General features: G+C 48.9%; 1 protein-coding gene across 1 annotated transcript in view; it reads right to left on the bottom strand.

The window, feature by feature from the left end:
• Positions 1-17,335, bottom strand: part of apbb3 (amyloid beta (A4) precursor protein-binding, family B, member 3) — a 127,329-nt gene extending 109,994 nt beyond the window's left edge. The window contains exon 1 of the mRNA XM_085996002.1: positions 17,103-17,335. Within this exon, the coding sequence (XP_085852128.1) occupies positions 17,103-17,151 (49 nt within the window). The 5' untranslated portion in view covers positions 17,152-17,335. The remainder of the gene's footprint in view (positions 1-17,102) is intronic.
• Between the last annotated feature and the right edge of the window lie 5,134 nt (positions 17,336-22,469).

The following is a 22,469-nucleotide window of genomic DNA, read 5'->3' as shown; positions in this document are numbered from 1 at the left end:
CCATTCGGCCCCTCGAGCCTGCTCCGCCATTCAATAAGATCATGGCTGATCTTCTACCTCATCTCCACTTTCCTGCACTATCCCCATATCCCTTGATCCCCTTAATATCCAAAAATCTATCGATCTCAGCCTTGAACATACTCAACGACTGAGCCTCCACAGCCCTCTGGGGTAGAGAATTCCAAAGATTCACCGCCCTCTGAGTGAAGAAATTCCTCCTCATCTCAGTCCTAAATGGCCGACCCCTTATTCTGAGACTGTGACCCCTTGTTCTAGACTCCCCAGCCAGGGGGAAACATCCTCCCTGCATCTACCCTGTCAAGCCCTGTAAGAATTTTGTATGTTTCAATGAGATCACCTCTCATTCTTCTAAACTCTGGAGTATATAGGCCTAGTCTACTCAATCTCTCCTCATAGGACAATCCCCCCATCCCAGGAACCAGTCTGGTGAACCTTTGTTGCACTCCCTCTATGGCAAGTATATCTTAAAGGAGGAGAGAGAGGCGGAGAGGTTTAGGGAGGGAATTCCAGAGCTTAGGGCCCAGGCAGCTGAAGGCACGGCCACCAATGGTGGAGTGATTAAAATCGGGGGATGCGCAAGAGGCCAGAATTGGAGGAGCGCAGAGATCTCGGAGGGTTGTAGGGCTGGAGGAGGTGTCTGAGATAGGCCACTGTGGAGAGGATTGGAAATCTGATGAGGTCTTCCAGGTAAGCTTTCTTCTTGCTTTCCTTTGTGGGGCCAGAAAGAAAAACTGTCATTTCTATAGCGCCTTTCATGACCACCGAACGTCTCAAAGCGCTTTACAGCCAATGAAGTACTTTTTTGAAGTGTAGTCACTGTTGTAATGTAGGAAACACGGCAGCCAATTTGCGCACAGCAAGCTCCCACAAACAGCAATGCGATAATGACCAGATAACCTGTTTTTAGTGATGTTGATTGAGGGATAAATATTGGGCCCCAGGACACTGGGGAGAATTCCTCTGCTCTTCATCGAAATCGTGGCCGTGGGATCTTTTACATCCACCTGAAAGAGCAGATGGGACCTCGGTTTACATAGAAACATAGAAACATAGAAGATAGGAGCAGGAGTAGGCCATTCGGCCCTTCGAGCCTGCTCTGCCATTCAACGAGATCATGGCTGATCATCCAAACCCTAGCACCCGGTCCCTACACCGACAGCCATCCCACCCAAGCCCTATCCCCGTAACCCCACGTATTTAATCCCCCCTAACACTAAGGGTCAATTTTTTTTATCATGGCCAATCAACCTAACCTGCACATCTTTGGACTGTGGGAGGAAACCGGAGCACCCGGAGGAAACCCACGCAAACACGTTTAACGTCTCATCTGAAAGACGGCACCTCCGACAGTGCGGCGCTCCCTCAGCACTGCACTGGGAGCGTCAGCCTACGACTATGTGCGCAAGTCCCTGGAGTGGGACTGGAACCCACGACCTTCTGACTCAGAGGCGAGTGTGCTGCTCACTGAGCCATGGCTGACCAGAGCGGGAATGTTGCTCCGGGCTCCACGAGGAATGCTGAGGCCTCCCGTCCCCCCCCCCCACCAGGAGATTTTGATGGCCAGCGGGATTCCAGTCCCATTCCCTCTGGCAGCTAAAATTCCCCCCACGTTATCTGTTAATGAAGCAAGCCAGCGTTAAACGCTGATAAAACCTCCGTACAAAGAGGCTGGAACAATTTCCATTAAAAGTATTAATTACCACTTCACAGCTGGGTTAAGCACGTAAGTTTCAAGAAACACTGCCCCAAATTCACCATCAGCTCGTGTTAATAACCATGGAATTGGGTTGTGTGTGAGCTGTGGGCGCAGCTAATTGGAGCTGTGTGTGTGAAATAACAATAATCAAACTCAGGCGTGTCAGCCGTGGCACTCTCTCACTCTGAGTCAGAAGGTTGTGGATACACAGTCCCACTCCAGGGACTTGAGCACAATAATCTCGACTGACACTCTCAGTGCAGTACTGAGGGAGTGCTTTTGGATGAGACATTAAACCGAGACCCCCGTCTGCCCTCTCAGGTGGACGTAAAAGATCCCGTGGCACTATTTTGAAGAAGAGCACAGGAGTCATAGGGGGGAAAATTCAGTTCGTTTGCGCCTCCCGTTGGCGCCTTAAGAGGGCGCTAATGGGGCGCAAAGCAACTAGCGCCCGGGCGCGGCGATGTTTGCGCCGCTCGCGAAATTAACTAGACATTTTGCGGTGGCGCTAAACACTACCGCCACGATCTCCTGCGCCGGCAGATCGTGACCTCAGTCGAGTGCGCAACTCCCCGGTAGCGCCCCGGACCAGATATTGAGTGGCGCCCCCTGCCTTACCGCCTGTCGCTAGCAATGACAGGTTGAGGGGAGCGTTTTGCAGTCAGGAAGGGACTGGGGGAGCGCTATTTAAAGGCGACCGCTTCCTGCCTTTTTTTGTTGGTGACATTTTTGCACCACGCATTCTGAGAGAGAGAGAGAGACTTCTGGAGAGATTCAACGCTGTGTGAAGGAGTTTTGAGTACTGAGCAGCACTTTGCAGGTTCATTTTGATTTGCCCTTCCTTGCTTCGCCAGCACTCTGAGGTAGCGCCTCGCTCCTCGGCCTTTGCGCCTTAAGACAGGTGTGAAGCGCCTGATTTAGCGCTCCAATCACCTCCAGGGGCGATAAAAGCCAAGTTTGCCGTCAGAGGCGATAATTAGCGCCAGGCGTGAAACTTTGCGCACGGCCGATAACGGCGCCCCAAATGGGGCGATACTGAATTTCTCCCCCATAGAGTCATAACGGCACAGAAGGAGGCCATTCGGCCCATCGAGTCCGTGCCAGCTCTCTGTAGAACAATCCAGTCAGTCCCATTCCCCCGCTCTATCCCCGTAGCCCTGCAAGTTTATTTCCCTCAAGTGCCTATCCAGTCTCCCCTTGAAAACATCGAGTGTCTCCGCTTCCACCACTTCCGTCGGCAGCGAGTTCCAGGATCTCACCACTCGCTGCATAAAAAAGATTTTCCTCACGTCCCCCCTGTATCTCTTGCCCAAAACCTGAAATCTGTGTCCCCTGGTCCTTGTACCATCAACTAGTGGTGGACTGAATGGCCTCCTTCTGTGCTGTATGATTCTAAGAGCAGGGGAGTTCTCCCCAGTGTCCTGGACAATATTTAGCCCTCAATAAAGAAAAAAATCAAAATGATCTGGTCATTATCACATTACTGTGTGTGGGATCTTGCTGTGCGCAAAAATGCGTTTCCTACATTGCAACAGTGACTTCAAAAGTATTTTATTGGCTGTAAAGTGCTTTGGGACGTCTTGAGGTCATCCAAGGCACAAGTTCTTCTTCTTGGAATGAGAGGGGAAGGAAAACTTCCAAAGGCTGGAGGTCGGAAATAAGACTGGAAAGCCGGAATAGGCAGGTCTGTTCTTCCAGCTTTTCCTGCTTGAAGTTTTATAATCAATCTGCAATAGACTGCTCTTACTAACTGGGCGAGTGAGTGTGGCAGAGAGCGGGATGGGAGCTGGGCAAGTGAGTGTGGCAGAGAGCGGGATGGGAGCTGGGCAAGTGAGTGTGGCAGAGAGCGGGATGGGAGCTGGGCAAGTGAGTGTGGCAGAGAGCGGGATGGGAGCTGGGCAAGTGAGTGTGGCAGAGAGCGGGATGGGAGCTGGGCAAGTGAGTGTGGCAGAGAGCGGGATGGGAGCTGGGCAAGTGTGTGTGGCAGAGAGCGGGATGGGAGCTGGGCAAATGAGTGTGGCAGAGAGCGGGATGGGAGCTGGGCAAGTGAGTGTGGCAGAGAGCGGGATGGGAGCTGGGCGAGTGAGTGTGGCAGAGAGCGGGATGGGAGCTGAGCAAGTGAGTGTGGCAGAGAGCGGGATGGGAGCTGGGCAAGTGTGCGTGGCAGAGAGCGGGATGGGAGCTGGGCAAGTGTGTGTGGCAGAGCTGGGTAAGTGAGTGGGATAGGACCAAATACCCTACTCCAATTCTACCGCGCACGGCTGTGTGTTTTCTTCACCACCTACTTACTAAAGTGATGTCGGCAGGGTTTACTACACTGCCACTATTTGGAGACTGGCCCCAGTGTTAAACCTGCCCTCCATTCAGTCTCAGGCTGAAAAGTGTACCGCAGTAATCTACCTCGATGCCAGCAACTCTCTCTCTCGCTCTCTCTCTCTCAGCCTCTACTCAGCAATTCGCCAGCAGCGTCACAGCTAAAATTAGACTCTGCTCTAACCGCCCTACGCTGTCCTGATCGGGAGCCAAATCCCTACTCAAATTGAATTTGAAAGCTGCAGTTATCGAGAGGGAATTCAAAAGAGAAAATTAACAGTTTAACATACTCGCTACTCTCTCTGGGTTTTCATTCTCAGTCGCTGCATGCTGAGATCCATATTTTAATGTATTTAGAAAACTGGGTGAAGGGGTGAACTCCCGGCCCCAGCAGACTGGAAGAGTTGACCAGACAAAATAAGAACCAGAGATCAGACGACGCCAAGCTTGGGTTTTATAAGGCTGTGGATGGTGGGAGGAAGAGAAAATTGAGGGCCAATTTTAGTTAATGGTATAGCTTCCAATCCATCGTTGTCGATGAGTGTCAGTCGTGGTTCTCGCCTCAGAGTCAGAAGGTCATGGGTTCAAGCCCCCTCACTCCAGAGACTTGAACACAAAATCTAGGCTGACACTCCAGTGCAGTACTGATGGAGCACAGCACTGTCGGAGGTGCCGTCTTTCGGATGAGACATTAAACCGAGGCCCCGTCTGCCCTCTCAGGTGGAGGTAAAAGATCCCATGGCCACTATTTCGAAGAAGAGCAGGGGGAGATCTCCCCGGTGTCCTGGGGCCAATTTATACCATAACCAACATCACTAAAAACAGATTATCTGGTCATTATCACATTGCTGTTTGTGGGAGCTTGCTGTGCGCAAATTGGCTGCCGCGTTTCCCACATTACAACAGTGACTGCACTCCAAAAAGCACTTCATTGGCTGTTAAGTACTTTGGGACGTGAGTTCATGAGAGGCGCTATAGAAATTGTGCCTGTGCCGGCTCTTTGAACGAGCTCTCCGATTAGTCCCACTCCCCCTGCTCTTTCCCCACAGCCCTGCAAATTTTTCCTTTTCAAGTATTTATCCAATTCCCTTTTGAAAGTTACTATTGAATCTGCTTCCACCGCCCTTTCAGGCAGCGCATTCCAGATCACAACAACTCGCTGCATAAAAAAAAGTTCCTCATCTCCCCTCTGGTTCTTTTGCCAATTATCTTAAATCTGTGTCCTCTGGTCACCGACCCTCCTGCCAGTGGAAACAGTTTCTCCTTATCTACTCTATCGAAACCCCTCATGATGTTGAACACCTCTATTTAATCTCCCCTTAACCTTCTCTGCTCTAAGGAGACGAATCCCAGCTTCTCCAGTCTCTCCACGTAACTGAAGTCCCTCATCCCCGGTACCATTCTGGTCAATCTCCCCTTAACCTTCTCTGCTCTAAGGAGACGAATCCCAGCTTCTCCAGTCTCTCCACATCACTGAAGTCCCTCATCCCTGGTGCCATTCTGGTAAATCTCCTCTGCACCCTCTCTCAGGCCTTGGCATCCTTCCTAAAGTGTGGTGCCCTGAATTGGCCACAAGACTCCAGCTGGGGACGAACCAGTGATTTATCAAAGTTTATCATAACCTCCTTGCTTTTGTATTCTATGGCTCTATTTATAAGGCCAAGGATGACATATGCCCTTCTAACAGCCTTCTTAACTTGTCCTGCCACCTTCAAAGATTTGTGTATGTACAGCCTAACGTCTCTCTGTTCCTGCACCCCCTTTAGAATTGTACCCTTTAGTTTATATCGCCTCTCCTCATTCTTCCTACCAAAATGTACCAATTCACACTTCTCTGCGTTAAATTGTATCTGCCATGTGTCTGCCCATTTCACCAGTCTGTCTATATCCTCCTGAAGGCTGTTACTATCCTCCTCACCACTTACTACATTTCCGAGTTTTGTGTCATCTGCAAACTTTGAAATTATGCTCTGTATACCCGAGTCCAGGTCATTAATATATATCAAAAAGAGCAGTGGTCCTAATACCGACCCCGGGGAACACCAGTGTACACTTCCCTCCAGTCTGAGAAAACAACCCTTCACCGCTACTCTCTGCTTTCTGTCCTTTAGCCAATTACATTTCCACATAGCCACTGTCCCGTTAATCCCACGGTCTTTAATTTTGCTAACAAGGCTATTATGAGGTACTTTATCAAACGCCTTTTGAAAGTCCATATACACAACAACTGTAGTGTATGTACTTTGCAGAAGGAACTATATTCTGCAGCCCCTGTATACTGCAGTACCAGTAGTGACCACCCCCGTATATAAGCCTGTGAAGTAACTTTGCATAGTAGTTCCAGTTTTGTCTCCACTCAGTAAACACCTGTTGTAACCAACTCCTGCAGTCCGTGTCTCAATTACACATGGACATAATACTGGCGACGAGCAGATCCGAACTTACCTACAGTCTGCACCACCTCATGGGGATCCATCCCTGAAGCGAAGTTGTCAGAGGTCGAGGCCAGAAGGAAGAAAGAAAAAAAAACAAACAAACAGAAGAAACGGGCGTCGACCGTGGGCAACCGCCTCTGATTCATCGGATTTGAAGATTTGCAGGAGAGGCTGTCGAGAGCGGGGCTTGGTTATCCTGTCAATGGTGTTCCAGCTAATCGGGCTGGTGGCAGGTAGTACACTGATCCTTCCTGGGCTGCGGCGGGATAGAGCTCGATCGGGTGGCTTTTCAACGGGGCCGAGCAGCGTTGTCGGGAAGAGGAGAGAGAGAGAGAGGGTAGAGCACACAGGGCGCGGCTGGTGCTACGAAGCCAGGCAGCGTACAGACCCGAGAAGAGGGAGGAAAGTGTCCCGTAGGGTTTGATCTGACGACGGGAAAATAAAAGAAATTAGAAGCGCAGAAAGCCGCAAGGAGCTGCAGTTTGCCACGGGGACCGTGGAGAGCGGCGTTAGCAGCAGCGCGGGGGGGAAGTGCACGAAGACCATAGGGCATCGCCATCAAGGCATAAAAACGCCAGCAACAGCGCTAGCAGCAGCGGAGAAGACAGAAAGCGCGGAAGGCGCCATCTTAATCCAGCGGGGAAGAAGGCAAAGCGCGCGAGGCGCCATTTTGTTCAATCGGGGAAGAAGGCAAAGCGCGGGAGGCGCCATCTTAGATTTCCAAGATGCCGAAGACTGGCAATATCACTGCCTTCGATAATGCAATAGAAGACTGGGCCACATATGTGGAAAGAGTCGAAGTATATTGCAAAGCAAACGAAGTAGCCGATGAGAAAAAGGCATTGGTACTACTAAACTTAATGGGCGCAAGAACGTACGGCCTATTGCGGAACCTGATCACTCCAGCCAAACCGATGGCGAAGAGTTTTAACGAAATTGTTGATATCCTACAGGAACACCTAAATCCTACACCGCTGCTGATAGCAGAAAGATTTAAATTCCACAGGAGAAATCAGCATAAAGATGAGAGCAATGCTGATTACCTTACGGAACTACGCAAGCTATCAAAGCACTGCCAGTTCGGAGCAGGACTGACAGATACTCTACGGGACAAATTTGTCTGTGGACTCCTGAGTGAAGGAACCCAGAAGAGGTTACTCTCAGAGAAAGAGCTGACCCTGGATAAGGCTTTCAGCTTGGCAGTATCGTATGAAGCAGCAGCAAGGGGAGCTGCGGAAATACAGCAAAAGCCACGGCACCCATGAAATGACACGGGGATTTGAAAAATGTTATCGCTGCGGCAGAACAACCCATGACCAGAAGGACTGCTGGTCCAAGGACAAAATATGTAGGCAATGCGGAAAGATGGGACACATTGCACGAGTTTGCAGGTCTGGAAAGAAGACTAACGACAACAAAAAGGCTACGAAGGAACCGTACAGGAAAGTACAAAAGATGACGGACAGTAGTTCCGAAGACCAGAAGAGCGATAGTGAATCCGGGAACAAGAGACTAAGCTGTCTCAAACTTCACAACGTAACGCGAAAGAGGATCACCGAACCATTTGGGCCACCCTCACGATAGCAGGGTCCCAAGTCAAAATGGAATTGGATACAGGATCAGCCCTGACCATCATGAATCGACGAGACTACGAGCAGCTATTCTCACACATACCCTTGAAAGAGACATCCATTGTCTTGAAGACGTATACGGGGCAGAAAGTATACCCCAGAGGGAAAATAAGGGTGCCTGTCGAATACAACGGCAAAGAAATACAGAAATTGTATCTGTACATACTGCAAGATGGTGGACCACCGTTATTGGGACGTGAATGGATCAGAAAGATAAGTTTAGACTGGCACTCCATTCAGGCACTGACTGTGGCTGGTAAAAAGGATGATGACGTCACACCTGGACGATTGTCAAAAATCTTAGCTAACGCTAAAGAGGTATTTCAACAAGAACTGGGAACTCTTAAAGGCGTAACCGCCTCGATAAAAATAGAAGAGAATGCAATTCCCAAGTTTTTCAAAGCAAGACCGGTACCGTATGCAATTCGCCCAGCCGTCGAGGCAGAGCTGGAGAATCTGGAGAATGCAGGCGTGTTATCTAAGGTAGACTGGAGCGAGTGGGCGACACCCATCGTTCCTGTCATGAAAAAAACGTTAAACAATAAGTCTGAGGAGCCAAGGAAGGTTCGCATTTGTGGGGACTTCAAGGTGACGGTGAACCCAGTCCTTCACACAGTACAGTATCCTCTTCCGAGGATAGAAGATATTTTCGCCTCACTATCTGGAGGGAAGCGTTTTACAAAAATTGACCTAGCAAAAGCATATTTGCAGATGGAGGTTGAAGAATCCTCTAGGAAGTATCTCACGATAAACACTCACAAAGGTCTTTACCAGTATAATCGACTGGTATTCGGAGTAGCATCAGCTCCGGCGATATGGCAAAGAGCGATGGAACAAGTCCTGCAAGGGATTCCGGGGACTCAGTGTTACTTGGACGACATCCTAGTGACAGGTGAAAATGACAGTGAACACCTTGCCAACCTAGAGCAGGTGCTCACTAGACTAAGAGAACACGGGCTACGAGCCAATCGCCCCAAGTGCGAGTTTTTTAAGAAACAGATATCGTATTGTGGCCACGTGATTGATGAAGAGGGGTTACATAAGTCCCCTGACAAAATTGAAGCGGCAGTTAAGGCTCCAGTGCCTGAAAATGTGTCGCAACTGAGGTCATTCCTAGGATTGGTGAATTACTACTTAAGTTTTTGCCAAATTTGTCCACAATTCTGCACCCACTGAACGCCCTACTACAAACTGGAGTAGCATGGAAATGGAGCGATGAATGTAAGCGGGCTTTTCAGAAGAGTAAAGACCTAATCACTTCAAGAGAAGTATTGGCTCACTACAACCCATCACTACCGATAAGACTGGCGTGTGATGCGTCTCCCTACGGCATTGGAGCGTTACTGTCACATAAACTCCTTGATGGTTCAGAGAGGCCGATAGCTTTTGCGTCACGCTCATTAACTTCAGCCGAGCGTAACTACGCCCAGATTGACAGAGAGGCCCTCAGCCTGGTGTGGGGGGTGAAGAAGTTCAATCACTACCTGCACGGTCAGAAATTTACTCTACTAACTGATCATCAACCTCTTGTCTCCATTTTCAACCCTCAGAAGGGCGTCCCGATAATGACAGCACAACGGCTACAGAGGTGGCCCCTTTTCCTAGGGGCACACCAATATGACATCGAGTACAAAGGAACTAAACAGCATGGGAATGCTGATGGATTGTCGTGCCTACCGTTGCCGACGGTGGAAGAAGCACCTGCAGTGGATCCTGTGGAGATATTCCACTCGACCATAGTCGAATGTCTACCTGTGACGAATGCAAACATAGAAAAGGAAACACGAAATGACCCGACACTCTCCAGGGTCTATGATTTAACGGTGAAGGGATGGCCAGTACATGGCGAACCACTGTTGCCAGCATTCTCGCCGAGAAGAGAACAGCTGTCAGCGTGCAGAGGAACCTTGATGTGTGGATCCAGAGTAGTAATTCCACCCAAATTGAAGGATAGAGTGCTCAATGAGTTTCATGAGGGTCATCTGGGAGGGGTAAAAATGAAGAACTTAGCCAGAGCATTTGTGTGGTGGCCGGGAATCGATAGAGAAATCGAAGAGATGACCAAGAGCTGTACAGGATGCCAGAAGGTCCAAAACGCCCCACCACAAGCCCCTCTACATCCATGGGAGTGGCCCTCATCTCCATGGCAAAGGGTGCACATTGATTTTGCTGGTCCATTTATGGACTCGATGTTTTTAATTGCGGTGGATGCACATTCAAAGTGGCCAGAGGTAATAAAAATGTCCTCAACCACCAAAGAAAAAACTATCACCGTCTTACGAACCATATTCGCCAGAAATGGGCTGCCTGAACAGATTTGCTCCGACAATGGACCACAGTTTGTGTCTGAAGAGTTCCGGAGGTTCTTAAAGAACAATGGTGTTAAGCATTACACATCCGCCCCATATCATCCAGCCACCAATGGATTGGCTGAGAGGTTCTTTCAAACATTCAAGAAGGCTATCAAGGCAATGTGTAATGAAGACATACCCCTACAACACAAGGTAGATAACTTCTTGTTTGCCTACCGGAATGCGACACATGCGGTTACCAACCAAACTCCAGCCATGATGTTCTTCAATCGAAGACTACGATGCCGCTTGGATTTGGTTAAACCAAACGTCAGAAGAGATGTGGAGAACAGGCAGTTTCAGAATATGAATGAAAGGCCGACCAGGAGTTTTAAGATAGGTCAACCAGTTTTGGCCCGGGACTACCGCACAGAGAAATGGCAGCCAGGAACGATCTGCACACGGCAAGAACTTCTAATGTATACCGTGGATGTTGGAGAGAGCATTGTAAGACGCCATGCTGACCAGATTCTAGAGTCACTGGAAAACGTAAATTCCACACCACGATCTGATACACCTGGTGATGAAACCGAAGTACCAATTGCATCTACCTCAGAATCGGTGATATTGGAAGCAGACGAACCAAACAACGATGTTGATCCCGAATCAACTTTGCCAGAAGAACCTGATACCCCAAAGAGGCGTTATCCAGACAGAATCAGGAAGCCTCCTCAAAAGCTGAACTTATAATTGCTTAACTTCAGCTAATGTATCTAGCAACTGTAATTGTAAATATGTTATTTAATTGTTAATCGAATGTTATGTACTGTTTAGCTAAAAGGGGAGGAATTGTAGTGTATGTACTTTGCAGAAGGAACTATATTCTGTAGCCCCTGTATACTGCAGTACCAGTAGTGACCACCCCTGTATATAAGCCTGTGTAGTAACTTTGCATAGTCGTTCCAGTTTTGTCTCCACTCAGTAAACACCTGTTGTAACCAACTCCTGCAGTCCGTGTCTCAATTACACACGGACATAATAACAACCATCATCAACCCTCTCGTTACTTCATCAAAGATTTGACTAACAAATCCGTGCTGACTTTGATTTATTAACACATACTTTTTCAAATGCCAATTCATTTTGTCCCGGATTATTGTCTCTAAAAGATTCCTGACCACTGCCGTTAGGCTGACTGGCCTGTAATTGCTGGCTTTAAATGCTCTCCCCTTTTTTTAGACCGGGGTGTAACAATCTGCAATCCTCCAGTCCTCTGGCACCACCCCCATATCTAAGGAGGATTGGAAGATTGTGGCTGGACCCTCCGCGATTTCCACCCTTCCTTCCTTCAGCATCCCACCAGGATCGGCTGACTTTTCTACTTTGAGCGCTGCCCGTCTTTCAAGTAGCTCCTCTTCATCTAAATTTTTATCGTACCCCATGTTATAAATCTCATCACCACAAAGAACTACTCATGAAATAACGCTGGATGGCCAGCTGGTGGCGCCATCCAAGGAGTATAAATACTCGGACGTGGGCCCAGCTTGCTCAGGGACATTTTGTAAGACAGGAACTAGTGAAGTACAACTAGACCTCCATGTTCTGAAACAAGTTGATTAAAGCCTTGCTTTATACTCAAACCAAGTGTGTAGTGAGTTTTATTACGTCACCCCATTTCTCTACTGCCTCGGCCTTCACTGTGACATTGGTAGCATCCTCTTCTCTACTGAAGACAGATGCAAAGTAATCATTTTAGTACCTCAGCCACCTCCTCTGCCTCCTCAAGATGACCTAGTTTTTTGGTCCCTAATCATCCCCACTCCCCTCAGCAGTGGGCTGGGGCTTTCTGAGACTGGGTGTCCGGCGTGTTTTTTTTTATTATTCATTGATGGGATGTGGGTGTCGCTGGCTGGCTAGGCCTGCATTTAGTGCCCATCCCTAATTGCCCTTGAGAAGATGGTGGTGAGCCGCCTTCTTGAACCGTTGCAGTCCATATGGTGTAGGTACACCCACAATGCTGTTAGGAAGGGAGTTCCAGGATTTTGGCCCAGCGACAGTGAAGGAACGGCGATACAGGTCCAAGTCAGGATGGTGTGTGGCTTGGAGGGGAACTTGTAGGCGGTGATGTTCCCATCCGTCTGCTGCCCTTGTCCTTCTAAGTGGTAGAGGTCGTGGGTTTGGAAGGTTCTGTTGAAGGAGCTTTGGCGAGTTGCTGCAGTGCATCTTGTAGATGGTACACACTGCAGCTACGGTGCGCCGGTGGTGGAGGGAGTGAATGTTGAAGGTGGTGGATGGAGTGCCAATCAAGTGGGCTGCATTATCCTGAATGGTGTTCGAGCTTCTTCAGTGTTGTTGGAGCTGCACTCATCCAGGCAAGTGGAGAGTATTCCATCACACTCCTAACTTGTGCCTTGTAGATGGTGGAAAGGCTTTGGGGAGTCAGGAGGTGAGACACTCGCTGCAGAATTCCCAGCCTCTGGCCTGCTATTGTAGCCACAGTATTTATATGGCTGGTCCAGTTCAGTTTCTGATCAATGGTAACCCCCAGGATGTTGATAGTGGGGGATTCAGCGATGGTAATGCCATTGAATGTCAAGGGGAGATGGTTAGAGTCTCGCTTGTTGGAGATGGTCATTGCCTGGCACTTGTGTGGTGCGAATGTTACTTTCCACTTGTCAGCCCAAGTCTGAATGTTGATGGAGCAGAGTAGAGGGAGCTTGATTCTGCCTCTTAACTCTGAGCTAGGGATAGTCTATGGCCACACTGGGTCCTCGCAACAGGGAAGTGTTCCATTTCCCCGACACTAACCTAACACTATCATATAGTTGAGCACGAGACTGACAAAGTGAAAGAAAAAGGTTACAAAGAAATTGCTAATTAATCAATAACATGCCTTCTATTGCAAATACTGCTGTTCCAAGGAATATTCCGGCAGAATTGCCTGATCAGTATAACTCAGTATTAACACTGATGGTGCCTTTAAAAAAGAGAATCTTCAATAACACTGACAGGCTAAATCAGACCTTCAAGTGGAAATACGGGAATTATATCTCTGACAGGTTCAGAAAGAAAGACAGACCTGCATTTCTATAGCGTCTTTCACAACCTCAGGACGTCCCAAAGTGCATTACAGCCAATGAAGTACTTCTGAAGGATCGTAATGTAGGAAACATGGCAATTTTCACACAGCAAACTCCCACAAACAGCAATGAGATAATGACCGGATAATCTGTTTCAGTGATGTTGGTTGAGGGATAAATATTGGCCCCAGGACACAAGGGAGAACTCCCCTGCTCTTATTCATTCAATGATACAGCACAGAAGGAGGCCATTCAGCCCATCGTGCCTGTGCCGGCTCTTTGAAAGAGCTCTCCGATTAGTCCCACTCCCCCCTGCTCTTTCCCCACAGCCCTGCAAATTTTTCCTTTTCAAGTATTTATCCAATTCCCTTCTGAAAGTTACTATTGAATCTGCTTCCACCGCCCTTTCAGGCAGCGCATTCCAGATCACAACAACTCGCTGCGTAAAAACAATTCTCCCAATTATCTTAAATCTGTGTCCTCTGGTTACTGACCCTTCTGCCACTGGAATCAGTTTCTCCTTACCTACTCAATCAAAACACCTCTGTCAAACCTCCCCTTACCCTTCTCTGCTCTAAGGAGAACAACCCCAGCTTCTCCAGTCTCTCCACGTCACTGAAGTCCCTCATCCCTGGTACCACTCTGGTCAATCTCCTCCGCACCCTCTCCAAGGCCTTGACATCCTTCCTAAAGTGCGGTGCCCAGAATTGGACACAATACTCCAGCTGGGGCCGAACCAGTGATTTATAAATGCTCAACATAACTTCCTTGTTTTTGTACTCTCTGCCTATATTTCTAAAACCAAGGATCCCGTATGCTTTTTTAACAGCCTTCTCAACTTGTCCTGCCACCTACAGAGACTTGAGTACGTCCACCCCCAGGTCTCTCTGTTCCTGTATCCCCAATAAAACTGTACCATTTAGTTTATATTGCCTCTCCTCATTCTTCCTACTAAAATAAAACTCTTCGCACTTCTCTGTGTTAAATTGTATCTGCCATGTGTCTGCCCATTTCACCGGTCTGTCTATGTCCTCCTGAAGTCCGTTACTGTCCTCTTCACTGTTTATTACATTTCCGAGTGTTGTGTCATCTGCAAACTTTGAAATTATGCCCTGTATACCCGAGTCCAGATCATTAATATATATCAGCTTCTTCTTCGAAATAGTGCTATGGGATCTTTTACGCCCATCTGAGAGACAGACAGGGCCTCGGTTTAACGTCTTCATCCGAAAGACAGCTCCTCCGACAGTGCGGCGCTCCCTCAGTACTGCTCCTCCGACAGTGCGGCGCTCCCTCAGTACTGCTCCTCCAACAGTGCAGCGCTCCCTCAGTACTGCCCCTCCGACAGTGCAGCGCTCCCTCAGTATTGCCCCTCCGACAGTGCAGCACTCCCTCAGTACTGCCCCTCCAACAGTGCAGTGCTCCCTCAGTACTGCCCCTCCGACAGTGCAGCGCTCCCTCAGTACTGCCCCTCCGACAGTGCAGCGCTCCCTCAGTACTGCTCCTCCAACAGTGCAGCGCTCCCTCAGTGCTGCCCCTCCAACAGTTCAGCACTCCCTCAGTACTGCTCCTCCGACAGTGCAGCGCTCCCTCAGTACTGCCCCTCCGACAGTGCGGCGCTCCCTCAGTACTGCCCCTCCAACAGTGCAGCGCTCCCTCAGCACCGCACTGGGAGTGTCAGCCTAGATTTTGTGCTCAAGTCTCTGGAGTGGGACTTGAACCCACAACCTTCTGACTCAGAGAGGCGAGGCTGACACTCTTATGCGACTTACACTGGGACGTAACCAATAACAGAAATTACATGAGGCCTGTCAAGTTGTCCTGACCATCTGCCAAGCGAGGTACTATCAGAAAAGGATGACCTGGGACATTTTCCTCAGTTTTTCGCCCCCTCAAATTTTCTCCCACTCCTCAGCAGAAGCGGCGACTCTCGTTGGAATGCAATGAAACTGCCACCTTTCAATACGTCAGTGAGGTTGTCCTTCATGTCATGACTTGCTGCAGTTGTACAGGGCCTTGGTGAGACCACATCTTGAGTATTGTGTGCAGTTTTGGTCGCCTTATCTGAGGAAGGATGTTCTTGCCATGGAAGGAGTTCAGCGAAGATTCACCAGGCTGATACCTGGGGTGGCAGGAATGACGTATGAGGAGCGATTGGGTCGATTGGGCTTATACTCGCTGGAGTTTAGAAGAATGAGAGGGGATCTCATTGAAACTTATAAAATTCTGACAGGACTGGATAGACTAGATGCAGGAAGGATGTTCCCGATGGTCGGGGAATCCAGAACCAGGGGTCACAGTCTAAGGATAAGGGGTAAGCCATTTAGGACAGAAATGAGGAGGAATTTCTTCACCCAGAGAGTGGTGAACCTGTGGAATTCTCTACCACAGAAGGCAGTAGAGGCCAATTCATTAAATATATTCAAGAAGGAGTTGGATATTTTTCTTAAGGCTAAAGGGATCAAGAGATATGGGGAGAAAGCAGGGACAGGGCACTGAATTTGGATGATCAGCCATGATCTCATTGAATGGTGGAGCAGGCTCGAGGGGCCAAATGGCCTACTCCTGCTCCTATCTTCTATGTTTCTATGAGTTGACTATGTGAGAGGGAAGCAGATTCCAATATCCACACACCTACCTTCCGGTAGAGGTCACTGGACAGCAATCGGGGACAGGAGGAGGCCATTCAGCCCCTCGAACCTGTTCCGCCAATTGATTAGATCACGGCTGACCTGTATCTTAACTCCATCTACCCGCCTTGGTTCCATAACCCTTAATACCCTGACCTAACAAAAATCTATCAATCTCAGTTTTGACATTTCCAATTGACCCCCAGCCTCCACAGCTTTTTTTGGTGAGAGGGTTCCAGATTTCCCGCTACCCTTTGTGTGAAGAAGTGCTTCCTGACATGACCCCTGAATGGTCTGGCTCTAATTTTAAGGTTACGCCTCCTTGTTCTGAGCTCCCACCCACCAGAGGAAATAGTTTCTTTCTATCTACCCTATCAAATCCTTTAATCGCCTTACACAACTCAATAAGATCACCCCCTTAATCCTCTACACGCGAGGAAATACAAGCTCAGTCTGTGCGACCTGTCCTCATAATTTAACCCTTTTAGTGCCGGAGTCGCGGCTAGTTGCTGATTCCACCGCTTGCGAGCCCGGCCGGCACTGAGGCCAACTGCAGTCCCCTTACTGCTAAAGCTGAGCCTCACTCTGCACGGCGTGGGGGGAATCACAGCCGGGATCCAGCCGTGCTGCGCAGCTCGCGTCACATGCCGGCTGGCCGGACCGAAATTCCCCGGCGAAGGTAAACACACCGCAGGCGTACGCCATACCCGTCTATCCGCCGAACTCGCGCCTCGTACCGCCAGCGCTGCAACACCGCTGCCGCCTGAACTCAAAAGTTTGGCCCGCAAGAATTGTTGGAATGAATCAGAAAATGAATAGGTCTTGCTGCGGGGGGAGGCAGGTTGCGGGGGGCGGGGGGCAAGCCTTTACTGCAGCACGGTTTCATCTCCAAGGTACTGCACCGCTCTCTCTGCAAACATGAACCGTGCGACGAGGGGGCAAAGCCTGCGGTTTATTTATATTATCCCGACCCGCCACCTCACGCCGTCAGAAGATTTTACCCACCATCGTAGTTGACGATAATGATGGCGAGCATGTAATCCTTCCCCAGCATAGCGTCGTCCGCAGCGAACCGCTGCCTCTTCCATAAGACGCAGGGAACTCGCTTAATCCTCCCGCTGTTGTTCGCAACCACTGACTCCCTGCCTGGCCGACAGCTGCCGACTCTCAAAGTCACTCTGCTTAATGACCACTAATGGCTTCCCTTGCTCCACATCAGCTGGTCCCACGGCAACGGTTCTCTCCCACCACCCCACCCCCCCACCTCCTCCCCCCCGTAGCATCTCGTCAACAACCGTCGCCGTAGCAACCGGCAGCTACCTCTTTAACACTGCTCTCTGTGATTGACGGCGAATGTCATCACCAATTAGGAGGTCGCAAGTCCGCCCCTCCCCCCTTCCCCCCCCCCCACCTCCTTAAGGAGGCACGACCAATAAAATGAAAATGATATATATCATTTAAATGAACCGTAAGAAATTAAATTAAAATTTCATACCGGCGAGGTGATGGAACACTCAGACCCTCCGCTGCCCATCGAGGTGGGAGCTAAGCCCACTTGCTCGCGAGGATTAGGGGAGGGTCGGCAGGGAACAGGGGGGAAAGAGATGAATAGACAGAAGGAGGGGGGGCTGTTCACTGGGGGAGGGCTTGCAACGAAGGAGAAACAAAAAGGGTTCTGCCCAACACTTGCAAACATTGACCTGTCCTCTCTCTCTCTCTCTCTCTCTCACATGCTGGCTGACCCACTGTACACTTTCTCTTTTAACATTGAGACGAAGGCAGATGTGGATTTAGAACGATGCCCTTCGCTCTCCCAGGAAAACAAACACCAAAAAAAATCCGATATCCTTTCGAGCTGCCTGGATTTCAATGGAGCTGCGATTAACCCTTGAACGACTCCCAATGAGGAAAGAACTAACTTGCATTTCTATTGCGCCTTTCACGACCTCAGCTCGACCCAAAGCGCTTTAAGAGCCAACAAGGCACGACTGAAGTGTAGTCACTGTTGTAATGTAGGAAAGGCGGCAGCCAACTTGCGCACAGCAAGCTCCTACAAAGAGCAATGTGACAGTGAGCAGATCATCTGTTTTAAGTGATGTTATTTGAGGGATAACTATTGGCCCCACCACAGCGGGGAGAACTCCCCTGCTCTTCTGGTCATGGGGACTTCTACATCAACCTGGGAGGGCGGACGGGGCCTCGGTTTAACGTCACATCGGAAAGACGGCACCTCCGACAGTGCGGCACTCCCTCAGTACTGCCCCTCCAATAGTGCAGCGCTCCCTCAGTACTGACCATCCGACAGTGCAGCGATCCCTCAGTACAGCCCTGCCGACAGTGCAGCACTCCCTCAGTACTGCCCCTCCGACAGTGCAGCGCTCCCTCAGTACTGCCCCTCCGACAGTGCAGCGCTCCCTCAGTACTGCCCCTCCGACAGTGCAACGCTCCCTCAGTACTGCCCCTCCGACACTGCAGCGCTCCCTCAGTACTGCCCCTCCGACACTGCAGCGCTCCCTCAGTACTGCCCCTCTGACAGTGCGGCCCTCCCTCAGTACTGTCCCTCCGACAGTGCCGCGCTCCCTCAGTACTGCCCCTCCAACAGTGCAGTGCTCCCTCAGTACTGTCCCTCCAACAGTGCAGCACTCCTTCAGTACTGCCCCTCCGACAGTGCAGCGCTTCCTCAGTACTGTCACTCTGACAGTGCAGCACTCCCTCAGTACTGCTCTACCGACAGTGCGGCACTCCCTCAGTACTGCCCCTCCGACAGTGCAGCACTCCCTCAGTACTGCCCCTCCAACAGTGCAGCACTCCCTCAGTATTGCCCCTCCAACAGTGCAGCACTCCCTCAGTACTGCCCCTCCAACAGTGCAGTACTCCCCCAGTACTGTCCCTCCAACAGTGCGGCGCTCCCTCAGTACTGCAGCTCTGACAGTGCAGTGCTCCCTCAGTACTGCCCTCCGACAGTGCTGCGCTCCCTCAGTACTGCCCCTCCGACAGTGCAGCACTCCCTCAGTACTATCCCTCCAACAGTGCGGCGCTCCCTCAGTACTGTCCCTCCAACAGTGCGGCGCTCCCTCAGTACTGCAGCTCCGACAGTGCTGCACTCCCGCAGTACTGCACTGGGAGTGTCAGTCTGGATCTTGTGCTCAAGTCTCTGGAGTGGGACTTGAACTCACGACCTTCTGACTCTGAGGCGAGAGAGTGCTGCCCGCTGAGCTGAATCCTTGGTTCACGTTCAGTTCCTCTCTCATGAAACAGTGTATCATGATTAACATTATCCAGTCCCTTTAGAATCCTAAAAACAGCAATCAGTTCTCCTCTCAACCTTCACTTTTCCAGAGACCATGATCACTCCTCATAATCCAATCCCGCCGTCCTTTTAATACAAAGTCTTACACAGTATTTACAGCACAGAAACAGGCCATTCAGCCCAACTGGTCCGTGCCGGTGTTTCTGCTCCACTCGAGCCTCCTCCCACCCCTCTCCATCTCACCCCATCAGCATATCCTTCTATTCCTATCTCCCTCAAGTGTTTATCCAGCTTCCCCTTAAATGTATCTGTACTATTCGCCTCAACCACTCCCTGTGGTAACGAGTTCCACATTCTCACCACTCTCTGGGTAAAGAAGTTTCTCCTGAATTCCCTATTGGATTTATTAGTGACTATCTTATATTTATGACCCCTAGTTCTGGTCACCTTCCACAAGTGGTAACATCTTCTCTACGTCTACCCTACCGAACCCTTTCATCATTTGAAAGACCGCGATCAGGTCACCCCTCAGCCTTTTCTTTTCCGGAGAAACTTCTGGAAATAGTCGCCATGTACCTGCGGCTCGACAGTGCCGTGACCTCAACTTCAACAGAAGGCTTTGTTGGCGTTGACTTCAATCTTTCACTTTACTACAAACTGTATTGATTTCTTTGTGGGTTCAATGAGGAGACATTTATGAAAGAGAATGTCTTTTTATCTAAAGCTTTGTTCAACTCTTTTATACAGTTTTTACAGGAGACACGATGCTGTGATGCATCTAGAATGAAACTGAAACTCAACTCCACTGCCTTGCTTGTCTCGGTCACATGACCTCTGCTGGTCAGGCACAAGCAATCAATACCTGCAATCATGCTGCTAAGGCATCATAATCGAACAGGCAAATACCATCTCTATTTGCTGATATCATTACATCTCCTTTCCTTAAAATAAAAGCATTTTACTTTTAACTAACAACATGTTTCCTTTGTATTAATCTGCATTTTAACTGTAACACTTAATGAACTTACATTATCATTATCATGATCAAGGTTTTTTAACCTTGCTTTGTGTGTTCACATGAAATATGTCAATACACTAGAACTTGAAGAAAGAATAAGATAACATTACTTCCTTCTATAACAATAGTCCTTAAATTTGCTCAATGAGTCTCTCAGGAGGCTTCACGTGTCTTGAGGATTTTCTGATTGATTGTCCTTGAATCTGAGTTGTTGCCTCAGATGATTGGTTCTCAGCTGTGTGATCAGGTTGTTCAACAGTATCAGTCTCTTGACCTGCTGTGGCTGGTCCCATGAGAAGATCTCGAAGACTTCTTCTCAGAACAGCACCATCATCTGTCTGAATGGTGTATGATCTTGGTTGAACTTCACTCAGGACAGTTCCCTTCTGAGTCCATGTGTTTGTTTTGTCTTTGAACCTTACTTGGTCACCAGTGTGGAGTTCAAGTAGGTTTTGTGTTCCTCTGTCATAGTAGTACTTTTGCTTTTCTTTCTGTTGTTCTTTGAACTTCCTCACTTTCTCCCCCTCTTTTGTTTTCAGGAGGTTCTCCGGGATGGGTAGGTTTGACCTTAGCCAACGTCCCATCAGGAGTTGGGCTGGTGACATACCACACTCGAGCGGCGTTGTGTGGTATACAAGCATGCTTTGGTAGAAGTCAGTTCCACTGTCTTTTGCCTTGTACATCAGTCTTTTCACTGTTTGCGGGCTCTCCTGGGTCAACAGCTCTGGACAACATGTCTGCTGTATACATCAGCTTACCCGGTGTGTACGCAACATTCAGTTCATCATAGACTGTCTCTCCTTCGCTTTCCACAACGAAGACTCTCTTTACCAGGTTCAGTCTCTCACAGGCTTTTAAACCTAGTATGGCTTGCACATCCTTTGGCACCACGATTAATGCTAGCGTGTGCTCTCTGTCCTTGTGTGTTACTTTGACAATGCATCTTCCTTTCACTGGTATATCAGTACCTGAGTATCCTGTCACTTTCACTTTGATTCCATGTATCTTTGGTCTGGGTCTAATTTTCTTAAAATCAGTCTCTGATATCACATTAACTTGTGCTCCAGTATCCAATTTAAATGGAATATGTATGTCATTCACTTTTAGTGTCAACATCCAGTCTCTTTCTTCTTTTTTGTTTTCAGACACAACATCTACATAGAACTCCTCTATGTCGCTTTCATCTACTGCATGAACCTTGCTTTGTTGCACTTGGTTCTTACAGCAACGGGCATAATGGTTGTTTTTGTTGCAACTATTGCATTTTTTACCATATGCTGGACACTCTTTTGGTGGATGCTGTGTACCGCATCGACTACATGTCTTTCGATTGTCCCTTTCATTTTCGTTCGCTGGCCACGCCTCTTTTTTCACATTGGCGCTCTTTTTGTTAAACGGTTTGTATCCGTTCTTTCTCACTGCATCCACGTTGCAGCTTTTGTCACTGAACAGCTCCTTTGCCTGCAACTTCACAGTCTCTGTAGCCCTACACAGTGCTATGGCTTTTCCCAGGTCTAGATCTTGCTCTCTTAGCAGTCTTTCCCTTAGACCATTATCCGGAATACCACACACCAGTCTGTCTTTTATCAGCAAGTCTGTCAGTCCCCCAAATTCACACGATTTGCTTCTGTTTCTCAGTTCAGTCACATACTGATCAATAGTCTCACCCGTTTTCTGTACACATGTGAAAAATCTGTGCCTCTCAAACGTCACGTTACGTTTAGGTATACAGTAGGCCTCAAACTGTTCCATTATTTTATCTAGCTTCATTTTGTCTCCATCAGCAGCGAATGTGAAATTATTATACACCTCCAGCACTTCATCACCCACGACATGTAAGAACAGTGACGATTTCTTTTTATTACTTTTCTCGTCAGCTCCGATTGCTGATAAATACAACCCCACACGTTGTTTGAACCTTCTCCAATTTTCAACCACATTACCTGTCAACTGAAGCGTCGCCGGTGGGAGTAAACCTTCCATTTTTCACTTCGTTAGCTATTCTCTAATGGTAAGCAACGATGTTCTCTTTTGGCTTGCTAATTTGTGGAGAGCTGATTTAACTTCAGATGTTTTCTCTTCATCTCTTTCAATCACTTCTGAA

Source organism: Somniosus microcephalus, chromosome 8, assembly GCF_052327205.1.
Source record: "Somniosus microcephalus isolate GS21.2 chromosome 8, FLI_Smic_1.0, whole genome shotgun sequence".
In the NCBI taxonomy this organism is placed as follows: domain Eukaryota; kingdom Metazoa; phylum Chordata; class Chondrichthyes; order Squaliformes; family Somniosidae; genus Somniosus; species Somniosus microcephalus.
The sequence above is the reverse complement of the archived record's forward strand: the minus strand, read 5'-3'. Positions and strand labels throughout refer to the sequence as shown.